This window comes from Marmota flaviventris, chromosome 13 (genome assembly GCF_047511675.1).
Source record: "Marmota flaviventris isolate mMarFla1 chromosome 13, mMarFla1.hap1, whole genome shotgun sequence".
In the NCBI taxonomy this organism is placed as follows: domain Eukaryota; kingdom Metazoa; phylum Chordata; class Mammalia; order Rodentia; family Sciuridae; genus Marmota; species Marmota flaviventris.
In genome coordinates this window covers 61,135,752-61,157,975 of record NC_092510.1, presented here as the reverse complement: position 1 = coordinate 61,157,975, position 22,224 = coordinate 61,135,752, and the positions used below count along the sequence as shown (strand labels likewise).

The following is a 22,224-nucleotide window of genomic DNA, read 5'->3' as shown; positions in this document are numbered from 1 at the left end:
AGGGAGATGTGGGAATCTCAAAAAAATCAAAAGGAGACCAATAGAGGAAAGGGTCCAAGGAGTGGGAGGTGGGAGAACCAGGGGAAATTCTGGGGAGTGATATTGGTCAAATTATATTGTTATATTGTGTATATGTATGAATATGTAACAACAAATCCCAGCATTATGTACAACTATAATGTACCATTAAAAATTGTGGGGAAAAAAAGAAGAAAGGACTTGGAACAGAGCAGATGAGTATGCTAAGTGCCTTATCAGGAATTAGAAAGACATTTTAGGGGAAAGAAAGGCTCAGAATTTATTTACTGAGGATTAATTTGGTGCCAAGCACTGTGCTTGACTCTGGATGTATTATGTCTCATCCCATCTTTGTAACATTTATGGAGGGAAGTATTGGTGACAGTTCACTAGTCTGTGAAAGTAGAATCTGGGTACTGATTGCATGCTGGGACAGTGGTAGCTCACACAGGGGAAATCCCTATCCTCATGTAGAGCTATACATCATGCATTTTATTTAGAGTATATAAACTAATTCTCGTCACAATCCTAGGAAGCAGTCCTGTTACTATTTCCATTTTACAGGTGAGGATATTGAGGGTTAGGGGTAAGAGTCTTACCCAAGGTCATGTAGCTGGTTAGTGGTGGAGCTGGGATACACACCCAAACAGTTTATCTCCAGAGCTTCTTAATCACTGTATTATACATACATACACACACACACACACACACACACACACACACAGATTATTCTTCCTTTCAGCTTGTTTGCTTGTTAAGCTGATGACAGAGCTTCTTACACCATGAGGATCATAAAATAAATTATCCCTCAAAAGCCCACAGAAGCTTGGGAAGCAAAGATGAGAAAATTTCACAAGGTGTAGTGAATCCCTCCTTCACAGTATAAAAAAAGGGTGAGTCTGATAAAAAAAAAAAAAAACAGTTACTGAAACTTAAAATCATTGAGGGAGAGGAACATGTGGGCTCATTGCTCCTGTTGCAGAGGTTGCTAACCAAGCAAGCCAGGAGGGAAGCTAAGACCCTACACTCTCTATACAGTCAAGAGTCCAGGGGAGCTCTTGCCCCTTTGGTCCCCTATCAGAGGGGTTCATGTCACCCAAGGGCCCCACAAAACAGTCTTGTTCCTGGCTAGACTATTGCCTTCCAGGGAAGACTTTTACGTATTGAGGAGAGAAAGTAAAGATTTTTCTCCTCAGATCTGGTTGTGCAAATATTCAAAACTGGAAAACATGGAAAAATCCAACCTGACTCAGTTAACATTTTCACCCCTGCTGTGGCTGAGCACTCTTCCTAGGCTCTTAGTCAGTTATAGTAATCTATCTGCAAATGTTAGAATTCCACAGATTTCACAATTTTTATGGTCAAATAAGCTTGTAACATTTTTGGCAAAACATTAGAAAAAGATTTCCTACTAGAGAACTTTTGAAACTTTGTAGGCTCTAACATGCACCGTTACTGTCTAATAGAAGCATACATGTCAAAGGAAGTGTTTTCCAAACTAGCTAATTGTGGAAGCTTTTTATAGTACTACAGTTGATGGAACACACTTTGGGAATACCATTGTTATGGTTTAAAGTAAGGTGTTCCCCAAAACTCATGTGTCAGACAAATTCAACAGGGTTTAGAGGTGAAATTATTAGATTGTGACAGCCTTAACCTAATCAGTATATTGATCACTGATAGGGATTAACTGGGTGGTAGCTATAAGCGGATAGGTTGTAGCTGTGGGTCATTGGGGGTGTGCCTTTGGAGTATATATTTTGTACGTGGCAAGTGGAGTCTCTCTCTCTGCTTCCTGGTGGCCATGTCCAGGGCCTTCCCCTGCCACACTCTTTCACCATGATGTTCTGCCACACCTTTGACCCAGAACAGTAGAGCCAGCCATCTGTGAACTGAGAAACTCTGAAAGCATGAGACCCAAAATGAACTTTTCCTCCTCTGAAATTGTTCTTGTCAGGTCTTTTGGTCACAGCAGTACAAAGGCTGACTTAAATAATAATCTTCATTGGATTTCTGTAGAATCAGGAATAATGAATCTTACCCTCATGTATGGATGGATCCCAAATGATATTGTTTTTAAAAAATATTTGTTTATAAACAGTCAAATTCCATATAGTAACCATAATAATTATATGAATTTTTCTCAAGATGTAGTGAGAGGGCTGGCTACCTGTCTCAAAATCACAGGGGTGCTACTTAAAGAGGTAGGTTTTTGGAGGGAAGGATAGCCAGCGTCTCTTTGCAGGGTTCTTTCTTCCCATGGGAATCCAAGCCATCCTAAAACTTACAATCTCAGATAATTAGCAAATAACAAAGCACAAATACTCAAAAATATATTTACAGGAAATGAAGCCCCTTATATATCTAGTCCACATGGGTTCTGGAACTAGACAAAAGGAAAATGGCTCTGGTGGTTTATTTAAGGGGGTCCATCAAAGACAGGGATAAGGTTTCAAGGAGGAGTCTTTCTTTATGATGTCTTGCAGTCAGCAGGTTGACTGACATCTTGGCTGATCATACCCATCTCAGGTGCTGTGTGGGATCTTTGGCAGACCTTGAAGGAGAAGTTCACCTGCATCAGGTGGTCAATCCCTGTGGGGGGTGCCACAGGGAGTTCCCAATGCCACTTATCCCCTCAGGAGGCTACTGTGACAGTCCACACACAGCCCACAGGTGGCTGGTGATAGCAGGTTGCTGGGCCTTGCTCAAGAATTACTAAATCAGAATCCAGAGAGTGGGATTTAGAAATTTGCATTTATTAGAGCACCTAATGCACTCCCTTGACTTTGACCACTGTAGGCCTTATTTATATTCATCTTTGAGTGCCACTGTATCAGTTCTGCATGGCTATGTAATAAGTCATAATAGATTTATTGGCCTAAAACAATACAGATTTAGTATCTCATAGCTTTTGGAATTGAGGAAGCTGGCCATGATGTAGGTGTACCCTGTTTCAGGATCTCTTACAAGGGCTACAATGAAGGTATCATCTGGGAAAGGATTCATTTCTAAACCCATGTAGCTGTTGGCAGGATTCAGTTCCTAGAGGGCTATTGGATTGAGAGCCTCAGCTGCTTATTAGCTAATGGCTCTGGGGAACACTCTTTGTCTTGCCACATGGATCTGCCCAATGGCAGCTTACTTGACCAAAGTCAGCAAAGGGGATAATCCATTTATAAAATGCAAGTTACAATCTGGTTTGATGCAGTCATAAAAGTGGCATCCCATCATTGTTGCCATGCTCTAGTGGTTAGAAGCAAGTTACATGTTTCACTCATGCTTACAAAGAGGAAATTATCACAAAAGCAAGAGTAACTAGGAGAGGATCATGAGGGGCCATCTTGGAATCTGTTTTTAGAGTCAGTGGATGGTTGCAGGGCTGTTAGCCACTAAGTATCATCTCCAGGTGATTTAGGCAACATGAGAATGATTTCAGAATGAGAGAAATACTGTTACTGCTTTGTATTCTAGTCACAAGCAGGGGTTCAATATTCTAATTTAGCACACAAAATAAAATATGAGAATCCAGAAGGCACTATAAATTCCTGACAGTGCCACAAAGAAAGAAAGGAGATGACATTCTATTCAAAAGAGGCTCCTTCGATTTTACTAAAATATTTTTGGTCTTTGAAAATTTAAAATCCTGTATGATATATAACTTGACCATTTTGATGAAACAGAGTTCATTATTAGTTTTATAAAATTATAAGGTTGAAACTAATTATTTATTTAATCACTTATTCTATTTTATGCAGTGTGTGAACTTATTATTTGGATTTAAGGACAATAATATTCAAAGTAATATTTTAAGCAAGGCCTTGTGGCTTATGTTCATGGGCCACAACAACTAATTAAGATCTTGTAGAATTTATCTGCATTTAATGAACTTTGTTCAAGGTAAGGATGACTGACTAAGTCAACATTCTTTGAAAATATGTTTTGAACTATTCTGTAACATTGTTTTATTTCTGAAATTGTATATGTCTTCAACTTCATTGCCTATTCTACTGACATGCTCTGCTTCTTAATAAAAGGGTATATAAGCTGAGTGTGATGGCACACACCTCTAATCTCTGCTACTATGGAGGCTGAGGCAGGAGGATTGCAACTTTAAGCTATCCTCAACAATTTAGTGAGATCCTGTCTCAAAACTGAAAACTTTTAAAACAGCTGGATATGTAGATCAGTGGTACAGCACCCCTGAATTCAATCCTCAGTATACATATATTTTTTAAAAAAGGATATGTGAAAATCTTACCACTCCTAATCATTACATACATAGAAAGATTAGTAAGTAAATTCAACCCAAAAGAAATGAAAATCTGGCCACTCTTAGTCCATATGTACTTGGCAAATTCAGATAAGTTCAAACCAATAGACATTCAACCCAATAGATATTTAAAGGATCCGCTTTCTGTGAAATTTAATTTTCCAAATTTCCAGTTTAGCAAATTCAGAGTCAGAGAAAAGGTAATTAGTTCATGATCGTATGGATAAAATTAATGGAGCTGAACTCAAATATAAGCCATCTTACTCTGAGCTCAATGATCTTGTAGAAGAAGATACAAAAATAAGAGGGGGTTTATAATACAGATGTGGTCAAGAAACATGAAATCATACATAAAATAAATCAAGTCATAGATAAGAAAATATAATCCAATAACATTCTTGGCACTGACAATGAAGGCTTCTTAAGGTTTTCGTTAAAGAATTAAAATATTATTTAACATAAAGAAAATGAACACACTCCTGTAAAGGGAAGTTTCTAACATATTGAGTAATAGACTATCTACTTTTATTGAAAACTAATTACAGCCCAAAATTATAACCTTCAGGGAGGAAACATTCAATTTTTTGTTTCCATAATCTCTTCCCACTAAGTAAAAACGTTTCTATATTGAATTAGTAGGTTAGAGCTACCAGAGCAAAGTTCCACCAACTGAGTGTCTTAACCTGCACCAATGTATCATCTCCTGGTTTGGGAGGTCTGAAGCCCTACATCAAGTGTCTGCAGGTGGGTTTCTTCTGAAGACTGAGAAGAAGCACCTGTCCCAGGCCTCTCACACCTTCGGGTGGCTTGCTGGCCATCTGGCTTTCCTCGGCTTCTGCTGCATTCCCTCGTCTCTGTCTTTATTTTATCTTCACATGACGTTCTCATTCTCTTTGTGTGTCCCTAAATCACATCCTGTTTATAAGAACACCACTTATGTTGTTTTAGGGCCCCATACTACTGCAGGATAATCCCATCTTAACAAATTGTATCTGCAGCAACCACATCTCCAAGCATGGCCACATTTTGAAGTATGGGGGTTCGAGCTTCAACACAGGAATTTGGGAGCATACTATTGAGACATTTCAGAAGGAGGATGAATCAATGCACAGAGGAAAATTAGAATCAATATTCAAATTAACTGAAATAGTTTCATGAAATCTAACGCTATTTTTAAAATAAGTCTAGCACAGTTGGGCTCTACCAAGGCAATTACCTGTGGAGAGCATTTGTCATATCAGCAAATAAAAATAACTGTCCTGGGACTAGAAGAGGACTCAGCAGAGAGAGGAATATATGGTGAAACAAGAAAATTCTCTTTTGTGTTCAAAAATGCAAAGCTGACTTTTGGCACTTGAACGCTTCCTGAACTAAGCACTCATTGACCAAGCACTTGCACATCCTTGACAGATTTGGGGCACACAGTGGTTGACATGTCTCTGGCTAGTTCTGTCTCCTGGGTATCATCAGGTCCAGCTAGTGGTTCCATGAGATGCCACTCCTCCTCCTGTGAAATTCTGTGCTTTACCAAGCTTCCTCATGGCTGTGTCCTCCAAAGCCCTGTGGTGGTTTGTAGCCCCATGGGGTATGCTTGCTTTAGGTTTCTCTCTTATGTTGCAGACTGTTAGAAAGATACCAAAGGAAAGGCTTCCAAAGGTCTGCCAGCTCTTTATTCATTCACATTCTTTCCCCCCTCCCAGCCTTCACTTGACAATGAGCTAAATGGTCCAAAAGAAAACCAGTGCTATATATGGGTCCACTTGCCTTTGGTTGACTAAGGCTCCCAGGCTGAGGCTTGCTAGCCTGACATCTTTTCCCTTTGACGAGTCTTCTCTGCTTCTTCCTCGCCTTAGGCAATTGAACTCAGTGCTGAGTCCATTTCTCTAGGTCATGTTCAGGATAGAACCAAAGGTTGGACTTAATTTGTGAGCTTTCGGTGCACTGGAAAACTTTCAAGTCCTTTCACAGCCATCCTGAATTTTCCTGATGCTTGTGGTATTTTGATTACCACTGTCTCTTAGTGTTGAGAGGCTATGATGAACTATAGCTAAAACTGAGATGGGAAGATAGGTGAGCCTTTAATATCATGAAGAAAAATTGGGTCCATTTACTTTCCTGTCTTTATGGCTTATTACTTGAGATAATATATGAATAATCTATGGTAATATTATATCAATAATCCATGAAATATTACTATTTATTCCTGAGTACTCTTATGACCACTTAAACTTTATATTCATTTTTCAATCTGTATGTGAAGTAAAATATGGACTTTGTTAATAGAAATATATGAAACAAAACAAAGATTTTATATAGGATCTAGGTTTTAGAATCCCAATATGAGAGTTCCATAAAATTTTCCCCAAGAATTATAGTTAAACAATCCGTAAACCAGAACTTGCAGGGCATTTGGATTGAATCTTGCTTTCTCTGACTAGTTTTTAGCACATATTTTGATTGTACTTACCCCAAAGAACATATTGTAATTGTATTAAAACCAAAATGGTCGCTTTTAATTTTACTACATAGAATATCAATGGTTCTTTAAAACCCAGAAACCAATAATTAACATTCTTTCTTGAAACCATATTTATTAACTTTCAGAGAAACTCTTATAATGGTTTATTTGGAAAAAAAATACTAAAACCCATTTTAGTGCCAAAGATGAAATAGTATGGAGATCGAGTCACAAAGCTCTGGGGAATGCTCCACAGCATTCTGACTCCCACGGGCAGTGATATCATAATGTCCTACTTAGTCTTAAGACCTTCTGTGACACAGGAAGGAAGATCTGAGGAGAAGTCACAGATCGCTGGATAAATCACAACAATTTCCCAATGAGTTTTATATTTTTTATTTTTTTATCTGGGTTTTTTCCCTCAGGGATTAGCAACCTGAAAGCGAACATGGAAGGTGAGTAGACATTTCAAATATCACAGAATGGTAGATGTGAACGATGACCCTTAACCATGGAACACTGGTATGTGGCAGCTTTGTACAGGATGGTGTAAAGTTTATTGGGGGACATGGCATTACTTAGATTTTAAATCACTTACTCAAATTGTTTATGAAACATTGAGGTGGAAAGCAGAAAGTTGCAAAGGAAAGCAACATATTTCTGATCCATGGCGTGTTGTACGTTTTTTAGAGCTTCCTGAAGTGAATTCTTCTGATGAAGATTATTATAAAGAAGATGAAAATGTGGATAATAATATTTCCATAAGTGATGAAGGAAACAATGCTGAAAGTATTCCTTTTATACAACATGAAGAAGAAATACATATGGATACTACTCCTGCTAATGAGAAAACTGGCAATTATTACAAAGATATAAAACAATGTAAGACTTTTAAGTTAATAGCAATATATATTAAAAAAAACCTGCAACAATAGATTTTTAACAGCTTTGATTTACCTTAACTCTCCTTTCTAAATGCTCAAAATCTTTTGGTTGCCTACTTCTTAAATTCTGGTTTGCCATATACACTTTTCAGCATCTAAAATGAAATCCTTATTTTCCTACAGTTTATTTCCTGAGATGTTGAAACTTTAGCAGGATTCTCCTGGAGATTATTCTAATGACTGTAGTTCATCACAGCATTGTGGCTACTTACCTCATTTGATGGTTAGTTAAACAAAATGTATCCAAAGGGGTGTGTTGGTTCTATAAGGCTTGTGAAACAAAGTACCACAGTGAGTACTCATAGGCTCAAAACAGTGGAAATCTCTTCTCACAGTTCTGGAGGCTGGAAGTCCAAAATCCAAATATTAGTGGATCAAGTAAAGGCTCTCCCCAAAGCCACGAGGGGGAGGATCCTTCCTTTCTTCCAGCTTCTGCAGCCCAGGTGTGCCATGGCTTGTGGCAGGAAGTCTCTCTTCAGTCTCTGCCTTACCCTCTTCACAGGGTGTTCTTCCTGTGCCTCTGTGTCCACACTTCCTCCTCCTTGTAAGGACATCAGCCATATGAGTAAGAGCTCATGCTACTGCAGTTGTCTTCATCTTAATTACATCTGCAACAAAGCTGTTTCCAAATAAGGCTACATTGTGAGGTACCAGGAGTTAAGACTTCAACATAAGCTTTTTTTCGGAGGGGCTGGGAAGGGTGGACACAATTCAACCTATAACAACATTACTTTAGATGTTTGAAAGTTCCATTGAAATTCAGTTTTATAACTCACTATTACTTTATATGGGTTTCCTTTCTGCAATTTGTTATAAGGTGTACTATTCTAAAAAGTAAAAACTTCATAAGAAATTATTACTAAAACTAAAGACTAAGATCAAATTTAATTATTATGGGATCCTTATTAACATTAACCAAAGAACAACAGAAAAAATAATGAAGATATATATATATATATATATATATATATATATATATATATATGTGTGTGTGTGTGTGTGTGTGTGTGTGTGTGTGTATGCATTCCGGTGCTTTTTCGAAATTATAATCAGTAAGTTGTACTATTGTTTTCTCTTTTATTAAATACATCCCTAATCACAGAGGTGTGATAGCAGGAACAGAGGCAGGAGTAGTTCTAGGTGACCTCTGGAACACCTCTGCATATAGATATGCAGAACAGAAAAGTTCAAATACATCCTCTTCAGGATGTACCTCTTTTTGTACCAAACAGGATCTATAAATCAATTTGACAATTGGCAATTAATTGACAATTACTTTGATTTTAAAAACTCTGAAATTTTATACATAATATACACAAAACACAAATGAGCTTATACAAAGTACTTTTTTTATTTTAATAAGTTTTGGCTCTTTTAACATCTACCTCATTATTTTTAATGGATACACAGTATTCAATAAAATGATGTTCATTAATATATCAATTATCTCATTAGAGAACACTTAGATTATGTTCAATTCCCCCTAATATTCTTGATTATATTTCTCTTTGGCTAAAAGCTATATACTGAAATTGTTGAATATTAATGTCTTATCTTTTTAAATATTGGTAGATACCCCAAATTGCTTTGCAAAAAATTATTCACCAGTTTACATCCCCAAAATTCTCCACAATGAATAGCAACAATTATAATATTTGAATGTGATAAGTGACAAATATATTTTCTTTGCTTTTGTAATTTGCACTCTAATTATTTGTGTGATTGATATTTTCCTTAATCCTTAGTGGGTATTTTTAATTTACACATCTGTGACTTAACCTGTTAATATCTTGTTCATTTTTCTTAGTATGGATTTTCATTGATTTGCAAGGGCTCTTTCTATATATAGTATATTAACCTTATTTCTATGATAAAAGTATTAACAATTTTCTCCCAGTCTACTGCTTATCTTCAAAATTGAGTATCATAGAGAAAATTTTGAGTTTTATAAAATCAATTCTGTTAATTCCCTTATAATTCCTGCATTTTCTGTCTTGCTTAGACAGGCTTTATCTAATCCAAGATGTTATATTTTCCTAACTTTTTATAATAATTTCCAACTTTTGTTTTTAACTTAAATCTAATGATTTTTTAATATGGCATAATATATGTTAAGACATACTTTTCAAAGAGAAGAGCTGATTATCTAACACTGATTCTCTCCTTATGTGAGTCTCATATTTAATATGATCCCATTGTCATATGAAATTGGGTCCATTGTTGCTCTATGTATTGTTCTTTATCTGAATTCTCTGCACGAAAATACCAAAGTATTTCAATTTTTTAATTTTTCTAACTCATAATATGAATGTTGGCCTGTGATTTTCCCCATAGATCCACCTCAGAAATTTTATAACAAATTATGTATGTTAATGGTACTATCTTTTTCATGTTATATGCTTAAAGAAATTAATACATTATGTAAATATTAAACATGCACATGTATTTATGTGTGCTCAAAATTTTCTGTCATCCATGATATTTTGGAAAGAAGAAACACATGTTTATATATGTTCAGTTTGCAATTTTGCCCTAAATTATTTTTACCCCTTGGTTGAGTGAATATGTTCATTAGCTTTGAACTGTAACCAACCTGACAATGACACTTAGCGGGTAGCATTCTTTCTGTTCATGGGTAAATGGAAGTATATGTGGGAGACCTTATTTGTTGTTGATCCACTTGGTTTTTAAGCTGAAGTGTTTAATAGTCTCACAGAAGATACAAATGAATGTTTCTTCCTTGTTTTTTGATAATATCGGTACAAACAATGATTATATTGCACGTGTACAAATTTATTTTGGCATCTCTTCTGTACCAACATATTTTTTTCCAAGAATTTCCTCAATAATTGTTTCTTAAAGACATTCAGCTTAAGCATACTATTTTGGCTTTTTTTCATATGAATTTTCTGTTTGACCCTGGCCCACTTTCATTTTGTTTTTGTTTTTTGCAGTTCTTGGGATTGAACGCTGGGCCTTGTAAATGTGAAGCAGGTGCTCTATCACTGAGCTAATTTTCTATTCCTGTTTTATTTATGTTGAAACAGGATCTCATTAAGTAGCACATGTTGACCTCAAAATGTAATTCTCACACCTCAGTCTCCCAAGTAGCTGAGATTCCTGCAGTGTATTACTGTGCCCTGTGTATTCCTCCCCTCATCCATCCTTCCTTCCTTTCTTTCTATCTTTCTTGAAGATGAAAAATGACTCAAATATTTTATAATTTTTAAAAATTAGTGAATGTGTTTTAAAGAAAAAAAATTCCTGTGAGAAAAAAATTTAATGAATAAGTGACTTATCTGTTTGCTGAAGACTTTTGATTTTATGTTTTCAGATGTGTTCACCACAAAAAATCCAAATGGTACAGAATCTGAAATAAATGTCACAGCAACAACGGGTCTGAGATTTGCTGTAAAGCACCGTAAGTCCTGAAAGTCACTGTTGAACATATGAAAGTTCTTAAAGCACCACAAGACACTGGTGTGTAGGAAAGAAGTCTTTGTTCCTAAACAGACTAAAATTCTCCCTCTAAAGTAGATGCTATGATGCAGGGATCCAGCTACTTCTGGGTTATCCTTTAGGTTTTTCTCATTCTTCCTCCCACTCTATATCCTTGAGGCTCAGGTCCATTGCCCTGAAAATTTCAAAAGGCAGAGATGCTCTTACAATTCTAAACCTCATATTTTGGGTCTGCAGGGAAAGGAAAATCAAATAACTGAATTGAGGATTATAGGAAATGATGCAACTTTCTTCAACCTACATTTTTGCTCCTTTCTACTTTGTAGACCTTCAAAAGCCTTCAACAGAGAGGAGAGAAGGATTCTGGCTGTGGCAGTTTCAACACTGGGAAAACCCAGACTGAAAAATGCCCGATTATAATTAGGCATTAGCAATCATGGAATATTTCTGAGCAATTCCAAACTTTGTGAGACAGTGACATTTCTGAGGCAAACATTAATTAGATACTCCCTCATAGGAATCTAACTTGTGCATAGCAAACATCTTGAAGTATGTGGGATAAGAACCAGATACCCATCTCTCAAGCAGTGCAGGTACCTCACAACCCCTCAGGATGTGTGCTACTGAGAGCCATAGGACACAAGAAAAAGCTATCCAAACCTAAATTGTATCCCCACAATCCAGGCCCCCAAGGGACTGTCACAAAAGTTGGATAGGGATAAGGAATTCCTGCAGTGTTCAAGGGGATTGTGATAGAGGAGACACTCTGTCATGGGAGGGATGCCCTAGAGGAGAGTCCCTGGAGGCAATGGAGATCTCCCTGATAACTTTGAAGATCACTGAATGAAGTAGAGATCCTAAAGCTGGCAGGGAAAGGGAATGCTCCTCTCCCAAGAAGAAGAAAATGATTGTCTAGCAGAGTTTAAAGATTCCTTACCATTCATTTGAGTCTCCCCTGAGTCAGCATCAACTCTAGTAATGGATTTCCCTTTCCATCCTTCCTTGTCAGCAGGATACCTGAAAGGGGTTTGTGGGCTCAGGCTGGATTCATTCTGCCTCTCTGTTCAACTCCCCACTCCTGGGAAGGTTTGAACTCCATATGGAACTTGCACTGGCTCCTGCATTCAGCAGTTAACTAAAAAAAAGATTGCCAACTACATGGGGGAAATGGGCCTCCAGTCTCAATTGTTCCCACACCTGTCTCAGTGATGTACCTCCAGACAGACACATTATAGACTGAGATGGGTGCTGAATGAGGCCTGCCGATCCAATGTGCAGTCCCAAATCCTTTCATTCCAAACTGTTTCCAATTGACAAGGACACTCTCGGTGCCTCCTCTTCATGTCATCACATTGAACAACAACCAGGCTGCTCTGGACTGCAGCTGTCATTTTAAGGTTGTGCCTTGACCTTTGAAACCAAGTGTCTTAGCCAGTGATTTCCCAGACCTCCAGAGGAGCCTGGCCCCCTGGGCCTTGCTTTTCCTCTCTCTCAAGTTATAGGCATGTTAACCTCACCTCAGGCAGCCCATCATCCCCAAATCTTATTCTTCAGTGCCTGGTCCTTTCCCCTCTGTAAGTTATTTCAGGAAAACTTCATCTTTCTCTTCTATCTCTTCTCTCTCCTTGTCTATGTTGTATTTTTGCTTCAAAATATGCTTAATATCGTAGATGTTTATCCAATATTTTCATATATTGATAATTCTTTATCTCTCTTCCTAGGTAAAATTGCCAGGATAACAACTGAAGAAAAACACTTTCGTCGCAAAAGGCCAAGTATTAAAACTACTATATTGTATTCATATCTGGATCATGTCATATGATTTAAAATTATAATATTCACCACTCTGAGCATTATGTAAAGGAATAGCATGCTTAAAGAATTTATACTACTACATTTTAAAGTCACTATAAAATCTTTTAAGTGGTAAATGTCTTGAGTCAAATTTCAGATGTTTCTGGCAAGGAGTAGGTACTGGGATTTTTATAAATTTTATTTTCAAAAAGTGTTATGTTTGTATCTACATAAAATACATACTGCTAAATGAACGTATATTTATATTGTATAAAAGAAAACATTTACCAACTTAAAATATTTACATATATATCTGAGTTTTTATTTATATACATATCAATGTATTAGATATAACTTAATAATAATGTAAAAATCTACCTGCTTGAGGAAGAAATATATATATGATAGAGTCAATGATACGGGTTTCCTAAATTATTAAAGGAAAAGATATTGTGAGTGAAAGTTTACAAAATCAACACCACCACTTTACTTTTCTGCCAAGATTATTTTTCCTTAAGAAATATTTGTAAAATCATAACAATACAGGATGGGTCTACTCTAAAGTCTTGAACTAGGTGTCTAATTTAAGACAATGTATTCTTACTTATCATTTTTTTTTCCTACAGAAACAACTCCAAATATTCCAGATTTTTGGACAATGTTAGCTAGAGGTAAATTCATATCATAGGCAGCTGGGAAAAAAGATTTGGTTCTCTAAAATCTTGTATAAGAAAGCCATGATTAGTCTAAATACGTACAGTGCTAAGAATAAGTCAATGTTTTGTTGCCATATGTAATAGCAGATGCCAAACAAACCCAGAGAGGTGCTAAAGAGAGTTTTTAATCCACTTCCCCAAAGGCTTATTCTCATATAGATGTTAAAATCTAGTTATTCAATTTAATTCATGATTAAAACTTTTAAATAAGGTTCTTGCACAATATAGGCCCTCTAGTATTTGCAACAGGGTGCACATAAACATACAGAGATGCTTGTAAACATGCAAAATATTTATCAAGATATATACATGCACAAAATTTATATGTATCATAATATATATGCACACCTGTCCAAATCAGTATATGCATGCATGTATAAATAAATGTATGTATGTGCACATGTAGTTATGTATATATACATGTATCACACAGATATACATGCATGCTAAATGTGAAATATATACAATATTCAGTCAATCCTCACTGTTTGTGCATTCTGTATTTATACTCTGTATCATCTACTCACCATGATACCTTTGTCACTCAAAATCAATGCTTTCAGCATCTTTGAGGCCATTTAGACATCAGCAGAACTTCATATATTTTTAATGTCCTGATAAGAACACTCAGTCATCCCTTCAGCTGGCCCCCAAGTGTGGTGTTAAACTAGCTGGTTAATTTTCTTTAATGCAAGAAGGCAGTGATGTGTCTAATGGAGAAAATGTATGTGGTAGGTAAGCTTTCTTCAAGCCAGAGTTATACTGCTGTTTACTGTGCAGAACATATTATCATGAATATTGAGAACAGGACCTACATCCTCTGTAAACACATGATCATACACATATATTAATTTTACCTAGAGAATGTTATTTGCCATGACCATCAATTTATTGTTTTAACAGCTATAAATGGAACAACAGTGAGCATGGATGATAGAGATCAATTATTTCAACCAATTCCAGGTAAGAAGAGTACTTCAGTTAATAGATACATAAATACTCACATGTTTATTATCCCTTGGTGATACTATTTTCCTAGTAAAGTGTAGTGCAGGCAGGAGGGTGTCCTGGTGGCCAACATCACATGAAAGAGGACATTTCCTGTTTTAGAAGAGTAATGATTCCTGAATATTCTTCTTCAGTTACCAATTTGCAGACGAGTGCTTCATAGCTTCTATTACTGACCCAGAGAAACAAAATAGAGTAGTAGGTGAGTGGAAATACAGAGAAGGCAGTCTTAGAAAGAAAGAAAGAAAGAAAGAAAGAAAGAAAGAAAGAAAGAAAGAAAGAAAGAAAGAAAGAAAAGCTTTAATTGCAGAGGAATTTTAAGTTTAGCGAAAAATTTAACTTAAAGTACATAGGGGTCCCACATCCTACGCCTCTTTATTTTCCCCTATTATTAACATCTTGCATGGGTGTGTCACATTTGTTAAAATTTATGAAATAAGAGTATGATTGGCTAAAGTCCATAGTTTACATTAAGGTTCACGCTTTGTGTTTTACAGTTCTTTGGGTTTTGAAAAATGCATAATTTCATGTGCCCATCATCAAAATATAATACACAAGTTAGCTCTGTAAGAAACTACCAAACTGTCCTCCAGAGTGGCTGTACTATGGCACACTCTCACCAGTAATGAATGTGAGTTCCTGTTGCTGAATACACTTTACCTTAATGGAGTAATTGCATTTTTAAAACAACTCCTAATTTGAATGGACACTTTCATGAAAAAGCAATGTGTTAATTTTCCCCCAAATGCCTGTCCTACAAAAAATGATGGAAAAAGAAATATATCTGGTGATATATCCAAGACCTGTCACCCCAGTTCTGTACTGAATTATTTGAAGAATGTCACCATTTGCCTTGTGGTGCTTCAAGAAAATGGAGTGAGTCTTTTTTGTTTTGAAATGCTATCCACAGGGATCACTAATGCTGGGTCATTTTAAAAATGCATTATTGTTTCTTTAACTGAAGTGATTAAATGTGGCTTGATTGATTTTCTGTCATTTGCTGAGCACACAAGGGTATTCTGGAGCTTTAGCTGCATTATTATGTCAATCCTCACAGCAACTCCATGAAGTTGGATTTATCTCCATTTTATAGAGAAAGAAACTGAGGCTTAGAGCAAAAACCTGTCCCACACCTGTAACTGGCTATTTCAGTGATTAGGAATTCCAAACTCTTCTCTGGTTCTGACCATGACCTTGATAAATGCACTATGAACAAGCCTCTTTAGAATGACTCTTTAAGGAGTCAGAAAAGCAACTTAGGAGAATTTTCCATTTTAACAATTTGTTGGATTATTCTCCAAACAATTGGTCTCAGAGTCAGCTAACAGCCATTGACTGCTCTCTACATCTCCTTCCACAGGGAAGAAGATTACACTTTGACCATTTTAAGTTTTATCAGAGAGCTCAGACATGGGAATTTGTTATTGCTTACTAACTATTACATAAAAGAAAGATCTTTGGACCATTTGGAATGGGGGTGGGAGGAACTGTGAAAAAAGGAAGTGACAACCAAGTTTATTAAGTCAGATGAATATTCAGGAAAAGGTCAGATCTGTCAGTAAAGAGGCATTTTTTATTACTAGTTTTAATAATTTTCTTCATGTCTCTGGATCCAGGCATCATTTTTTGATTTAACTTATTTTTAAGAGTTAAAAAATGTTTGCATTTCTCGATGCACTGTCAAGTACATTAGATTTAGTCATCTCAGTAATTAAGGCAAGCTTAGCCCTTAAACCTCATGGAGAGAGCCTGCACACACCATCCTTTTATTTCAAAGAACAACCAGTACATGTTGCAACAACAGAACAACATCACCCTTTTCTTCTGAAACACTAGTGCCTTGTGTGTACATTGATCATATTAATAGTCATCTCTACAAAGATGATCAATTACTTTAACTGGTTTCCAGGAAAGTCAGGGAGAAAGTCTGCTATATACACATTTTGACATCTGGTAACCTGGATTTAAAGTCAGACTCTACCACTTACTAGCTGTGTGCAAGGGGAAAATTCATGAACTGCTGAGATCCTGCAAAATGGAGCTAAGGACAGCTCCTCCAAGAGTGCTGTGAAGGGTAAAGAGGAAGGAGTGCTTGGCGTGGGAAGTAGCCTTCTCTCTGAATTGCCTGTGGTAGAAGAATGAGCAGTGGACACTGAGGGTGGCATGGGGTTTCTCTGCATCTTCTACCATCCTCAATCTCCAGGGAAAACATCAAGAATTCACTCTTCTCCATTGCCTTTTTTTTCTTTCCTGTCAGAATCTGATGTCAACACTACAAAAATAAGCAAATCAGATGATCTAGAGGATATCAAGATCAAATTAATGCTGGGTATCTCATTGATGACCCTTTTCCTATTTGTCGCTCTCTTGGCATTCTGTAGTGCCACACTGTACAAACTGAAGCAGCTAAGGTAAGCTCACCAACCTCTGCAGTGTTTATAACTGATGCATGCTGTCAAGCTCAGTCCCTCCTGTCCTGGGTAAATTGTTAGCATATTGTAATGCCTGAATAATAGAGCTGTCAGTCTTTCAGTTTGACTCCATTTCCTCTATTCCCAAGGAGCCATCTCAGGCAATATCCTACTTGAACTTTTCCCCAATATTTTCAATCGTCAGCAATAGGGATGAAAAGAAAGCAAGGAACTGGGAGATGGGTGAGCAAGGAACTGAGAGATGGGCGAGCAAGAAATGAAAGACGGAGACCAGGCAGAGATCCATAGGAGAATTTGTCAGAGCTGACAAATAAAGGCCATCTCTCCATAGACGGAGAGAGGCAACACAGGCTTGAGTTCTGGGACTTTTATGGGGCAGGTTCAGGGAGGAGAGCCAGGTGGGTCATAATATAGGAGGTTAAGGGTGGGGTTGATATGAAGGAGTGGTGAGCCTTTCTCAGAAAGTCCCTTTGGGCGGGAAAGGGAAATTTTTCTTAAAATAGCAGCTGTCACTTAAAATGACTTATCCAGATGCTAAGCAAGAAACTTACAAGGAATATATATTTTCCCTTAATAGCAGATCTTCTTAGGGTTTAACATTTTTCACCAAAGCAAGCCTTGCCTGATACTCTTCGGAAAAGCAGATCCTCTGTCTCATTTATACTTTGAAGTTTATCCATTTGTTCCTCTGTCTCATTTATACTTTGAAGTTTATCCATTTGTTCTTTCTCATAAAAAAAAAAAAATTCAACTAAAACCTGGGGCTGGAGTTGCAGCTCAGTGGCGGAGCACTTGCCTTGAAAGCCTGGGGCACTGGGTTCGATCCTTAGCTCCACATAAAAATAAATAAATAAAGATGTTGTGTCCATCTACAACTAATTTTTTTTTTAAAATCAACTGAAACCTGAATAAGGGGCTTGTTTTTTAAATTTTCATTTATACAGTGTGACCGATTATTTTCAAAAATCCTAATAGAATTGTTTCATGTTCACAGTTAACAGTAATTCTTTTGATTATTGTATTTTTAATAAATCATATTGAAAGACCTAAGCAACCTCATTTTACTTGGGACCTCATTTTGCTCTGAAACTTAACCCCTGACCTAAAGTCAGGACATACTACAGAAAGCTCTGTGCAAACAGTTCTCTTGGAAAAGCCACAGATGGTGATTGCCTAAGATAGGCCAAGATATTGAAATATCTGAAATTCCAGACGACCCCCCACCTAGGTGGGGTGACCAATATCTAAACCAGAAGTCCTTCAGCTTGGCTGTACCCCCCTTGGGACAACCCTCATGGTTTAAACCAATCATTTTTAAGAGCATCAACCCCTTGAACTAACCAATATTCCTTTCCAGATTCTTTCCCACCACTTGATAGGCTAATCATGTTTTAGAGTTGTTATTTGATTTTCCTGCGGTGTGTGATGATTTGCTAAGAGATGCTATGATGTATGTGAAGTCCCTGCCTTCCCCAAAGAGTGTATAAAACTGCTGTAAATCCTGGGCTCGGGGCCTCTCAGCATCACCAGCTGTTGTGTGTGCGGAGGACCGAGCTAGCTCGCAATAAACACCTCTTTGCTGCTTACATCGATCTTGGTCTCTGGTGGTCCTTTGGGGGGTCCAGAACTCAAGCATATCATTGGGGGCTCTTCTGGGATCCCCCTTATAAGCCTACCCAGACATCTCGATTGAGAGGTGATGAAAATCCGGCCGGTAAATTAAGGCATTGCTGATGTGTAATTTTCGGTACTCTGGTTGCCTGCAGGTTTTGGTTCTGTATTTTCTGGTCGGCAAAAGGTCCTGGTGGACGCACTATAGGGCCGCTGACGGGGGATTGTGGGAGACGTCCCTAGCCCCTTCTGGGTTCTGAGTGGATCGCCCTTTACTAAAGGCGTCTGTATTTTGCAGCTGACAGATCCTCCATCTGCCTCTGCTTTTAGTCTCAGTTTAGCAATCCACACAGCCCTGTGCATTCTGTGTTATCTGTGTTTGTTTCTATTGTCCTGTCTGCCTCCACCTTGACACCCCGGCAAGGGAACTAATCCCCCTCAGAATTTTTGCAGGTCGTAAGCCACCAGGGGAGTCCAATGGAAGATCTACTCTGCCTTCTGAAATCCTCTTTGAAATGCTATGTGAGGCATTTGCTGTCTGTCTGTGTTATAATCTTGATTTGGGGAATAGCTGTAGCTGTTTTCTCTTTCCACTTAGACATGGGACAAACTCAGACTACTCCTTTGACCATACTGACTGACCATTTCACAGATGTTAGGGAAAGAGGACATAATTTGGGAATAGAGATAAAGGAAAGAAAGCTAGTTACTTTGGGGTAACTACCGGAGGGGACCTTTGACAAAAGTGCAGTCCTCCGAGTAAAGAACGTGATTTTTCACCTGAGAAGAGAGGGACATCCATAACAGATCCCTTATATCTTAGGGTGGATGGACTTACTTGAGGACCCCCCTAATTGGCTAACTCCCTTTTTACATGTGGCACATGAGGCCAACATTTTTGTGGCAAAAGAGGTTGATTCTAGGCCACGAACCCCAGTACCTACCCAACCGTCAGCCCCCCCCCCCCCGTATCCAGTCCTCCAAGGGGGCAAGGACCCGCTTCTCTCGGAATCTGCACCCCCTCCCTATGTGCCCCCCCAACCAGCCCGATGAGGGGGGTGCAGAGGGAGGAGCAGGAAGAGCAGAGCAGACGGGGCACTGGAAAGACCAGCAGTGGGAACCGGAGGGGGAGCCCAACGCGCCTTGTCCCCTGCCCAATATCCTGACACCACCCCGGTCTTGCCCCTCAGGGAGATAGGGCCCCCTGACAAGACCGAGAACCCTAGACTTCAGTATTGGCCCTTCTCCACTAGTGATTTATACAATTGGAAGAATCAAAACCCCCCATTACTCTGACAGCCCAAAGAGTTTAATCTCTCTCCTGGATAGTGTTATGTTTACTCACCAGCCTACCTGGGATGATTGCCCAAAATTGCTCCGCATTCTCTTCACCACGGAAGAAAGGGAAAGATGATATGCTCGAATTCAGGACCCCTAAAAGACCACCAGAGACCAAGATGGATATAAGCAGCAAAGAGGTGTTTTTTGCGAGCTAGCTCGGTCCTCCGCGCACACAACAGCTGCTGATGCTGAGAGGCCGCGAGCCCAGGGTTTGCAGCAGTTTTATACACTCTTTGGGAAAGGCAGGGACTTCACATACATCATAGCATCTCTTAGCAAATCATCACACACCACGGGAAAATCATAAAACAACTCTAAAACATGATTAGCCTATCAAGTGGCGGGAAAGAATCTGGAAAGGATTATTAGTTAGTTCAAGGGGTTGATGCTCTTAAAAATGATTGGTTTAAACCATGAGGGTGTCCCAAGGGGGTACATGCCAAGCTGAAGGACTTCTGATTTAGATATTGGTCACCCCACCTAGGTGGCGGGGGTGGGGGGGGGTGCGTCTGGAATTTCAGATATTTCGATATCTTGGCCTATCTTAGGCAATCACTGTCTGTGGCTTTTTTTCGAGAGAACTGTTTGCACAGAGCTTTCTGTGGTATTTCCTGACTTTAGGATTGCAGTTGGTCAGGGGTTAAGTTTCAGAGCAAAATGAGGTCCCAAGTAAAATGTGGTTGCTTAGGTCTTTCACATATATTTCTTTAGTCCATTAAAACTCTGATGCTAAGTATTTAGTCCCTCTAATTCCATGTCATTTTACATGTTTCTTATTACTCTTTAATTAAAAAAAATATTTTTTCTTTTATTTAGTTGTACTGGTAATTCAGTCCAGGGGCACTTTACCACTGAGCCATACCCCAGCCATTTTTATTTTGTATTTTGAGACAGAGTCTTGCTAAGTTGCCCAGGCTGGCTCCAAACTTGTTATCCTCCTGCCTCTGCCTCCAAGATAGCTGGAATTGCAAGCATACAGCACCATTTCCATCTTATTAAACTTTTGCTAAGGCAAACTTCATTGTTTCAGTAAATAGGTTTCTACATTGTAGTCTTAAGGTTTAAAAATGCTTCATCTACATAGGCTTTAAATATAATAAGATTAATATTAAAGAAAAGCTATATCATTTACATACTGTTATTAATGAACTAGTACATTGGACAATTATATTACAATTCAATTATATTTTATTTCTTATAAATAAAATATAAATGAATTATATTGAATTAGTTACAAATGTGCACACTTAAACACAATTTTTGTTATCTGTTCTTTTTTTTTCCAGTTATAAAACTTATGACAGTCAATACTCCATCAACCCAGAGCTGGCAACCCTATCTTACTTTCATCCGTCAGAAGGTGTATCAGATACATCTTTTTCTAAGAGTGCAGAAGACAGCAGCACATATTTGTATGCCACTTCTCCAGAGCTGAAACCATCAAGAACAAGGATATCAAAATCTAAAACCATAACAGATGTGGTTTCCACATGCTCAAATGATGCAGGCTTAATTGAGGCATCATGTTTACTAATTAACCGTGAAGAGTTGTGTGAGGACAGCCATGAAGAGAAATAGATAACTTTAATTCTTTTGTCATAAAAAAAGATCTTTGTGTCTCACATTAATGTCACCATTTTGAAATTGCTGAGACATTTAATTTGTTTTTCCATTTTATCAGACTGAGATCTGGGCTGCTCACCACTTGAAAACCAATTTTTATTTGGTGAGAGTTGGTTGAAATGAATCAGGTTTACTAGATGTCCAGCACTTTGAAAGATGGTGGGGCCTACTGTCCTCAAAGCTCCATCTTAGGGGATCCAGGGAATAAAGTACTTTTATAGGAAAGAAAAGGCAGGCAGGGGCAGAAATGCTATATGTTGAGTGAGGTCCTTTTTTAAAACTATTTTTAGTTGTAAATGGGCACAATACCTTTATTTATTTTTATGTGATGTTGAGGATCAAACCTAGTGCCTCACTTGTACTAAGCAAGTGCTCTACCATAGAGTTACAACCCCAGCCCAGTGAGGTCTTTATTATCCAGGGCATGTGTTCACTTTTTCCTTCTTCTCTGAAACATTGCAATGGACCTCAAACTCCTAGGGGCTAATTCTTATAACTCTTTTTAGACAAATGTTTCTTTTATGCAAATTTGCTGGGAGCCATTAGCCAA

General features: G+C 37.9%; 1 protein-coding gene across 1 annotated transcript; it reads left to right on the top strand.

Moving 5' to 3' along the window:
• Positions 1–7,194: 7,194 nt before the first annotated feature.
• Positions 7,195–21,629, top strand: Eqtn (equatorin). Its single transcript, XM_071600397.1, has 9 exons — positions 7,195–7,201; positions 7,437–7,628; positions 11,025–11,115; positions 11,738–11,742; positions 12,871–12,924; positions 13,570–13,614; positions 14,563–14,622; positions 16,925–17,078; positions 21,338–21,629. Exons 1-9 carry the CDS (start codon positions 7,195–7,197, stop codon positions 21,627–21,629), a joined length of 900 nt encoding a protein of 299 aa, XP_071456498.1.
• Positions 21,630–22,224: the final 595 nt, after the last annotated feature.

What these genes read in the sequence shown, in the direction of transcription:
- Eqtn (XM_071600397.1), top strand. An exon ending in CTTTCGTCGCAAAAGGCCAA is followed by an intron (nt 12,925 to 13,569) that starts GTATTAAAACTA and finishes TTTTTCCTACAG; the next exon opens with AAACAACTCCAAATATTCCA. An exon ending in TTGGACAATGTTAGCTAGAG is followed by an intron (nt 13,615 to 14,562) that starts GTAAATTCATAT and finishes TTGTTTTAACAG; the next exon opens with CTATAAATGGAACAACAGTG.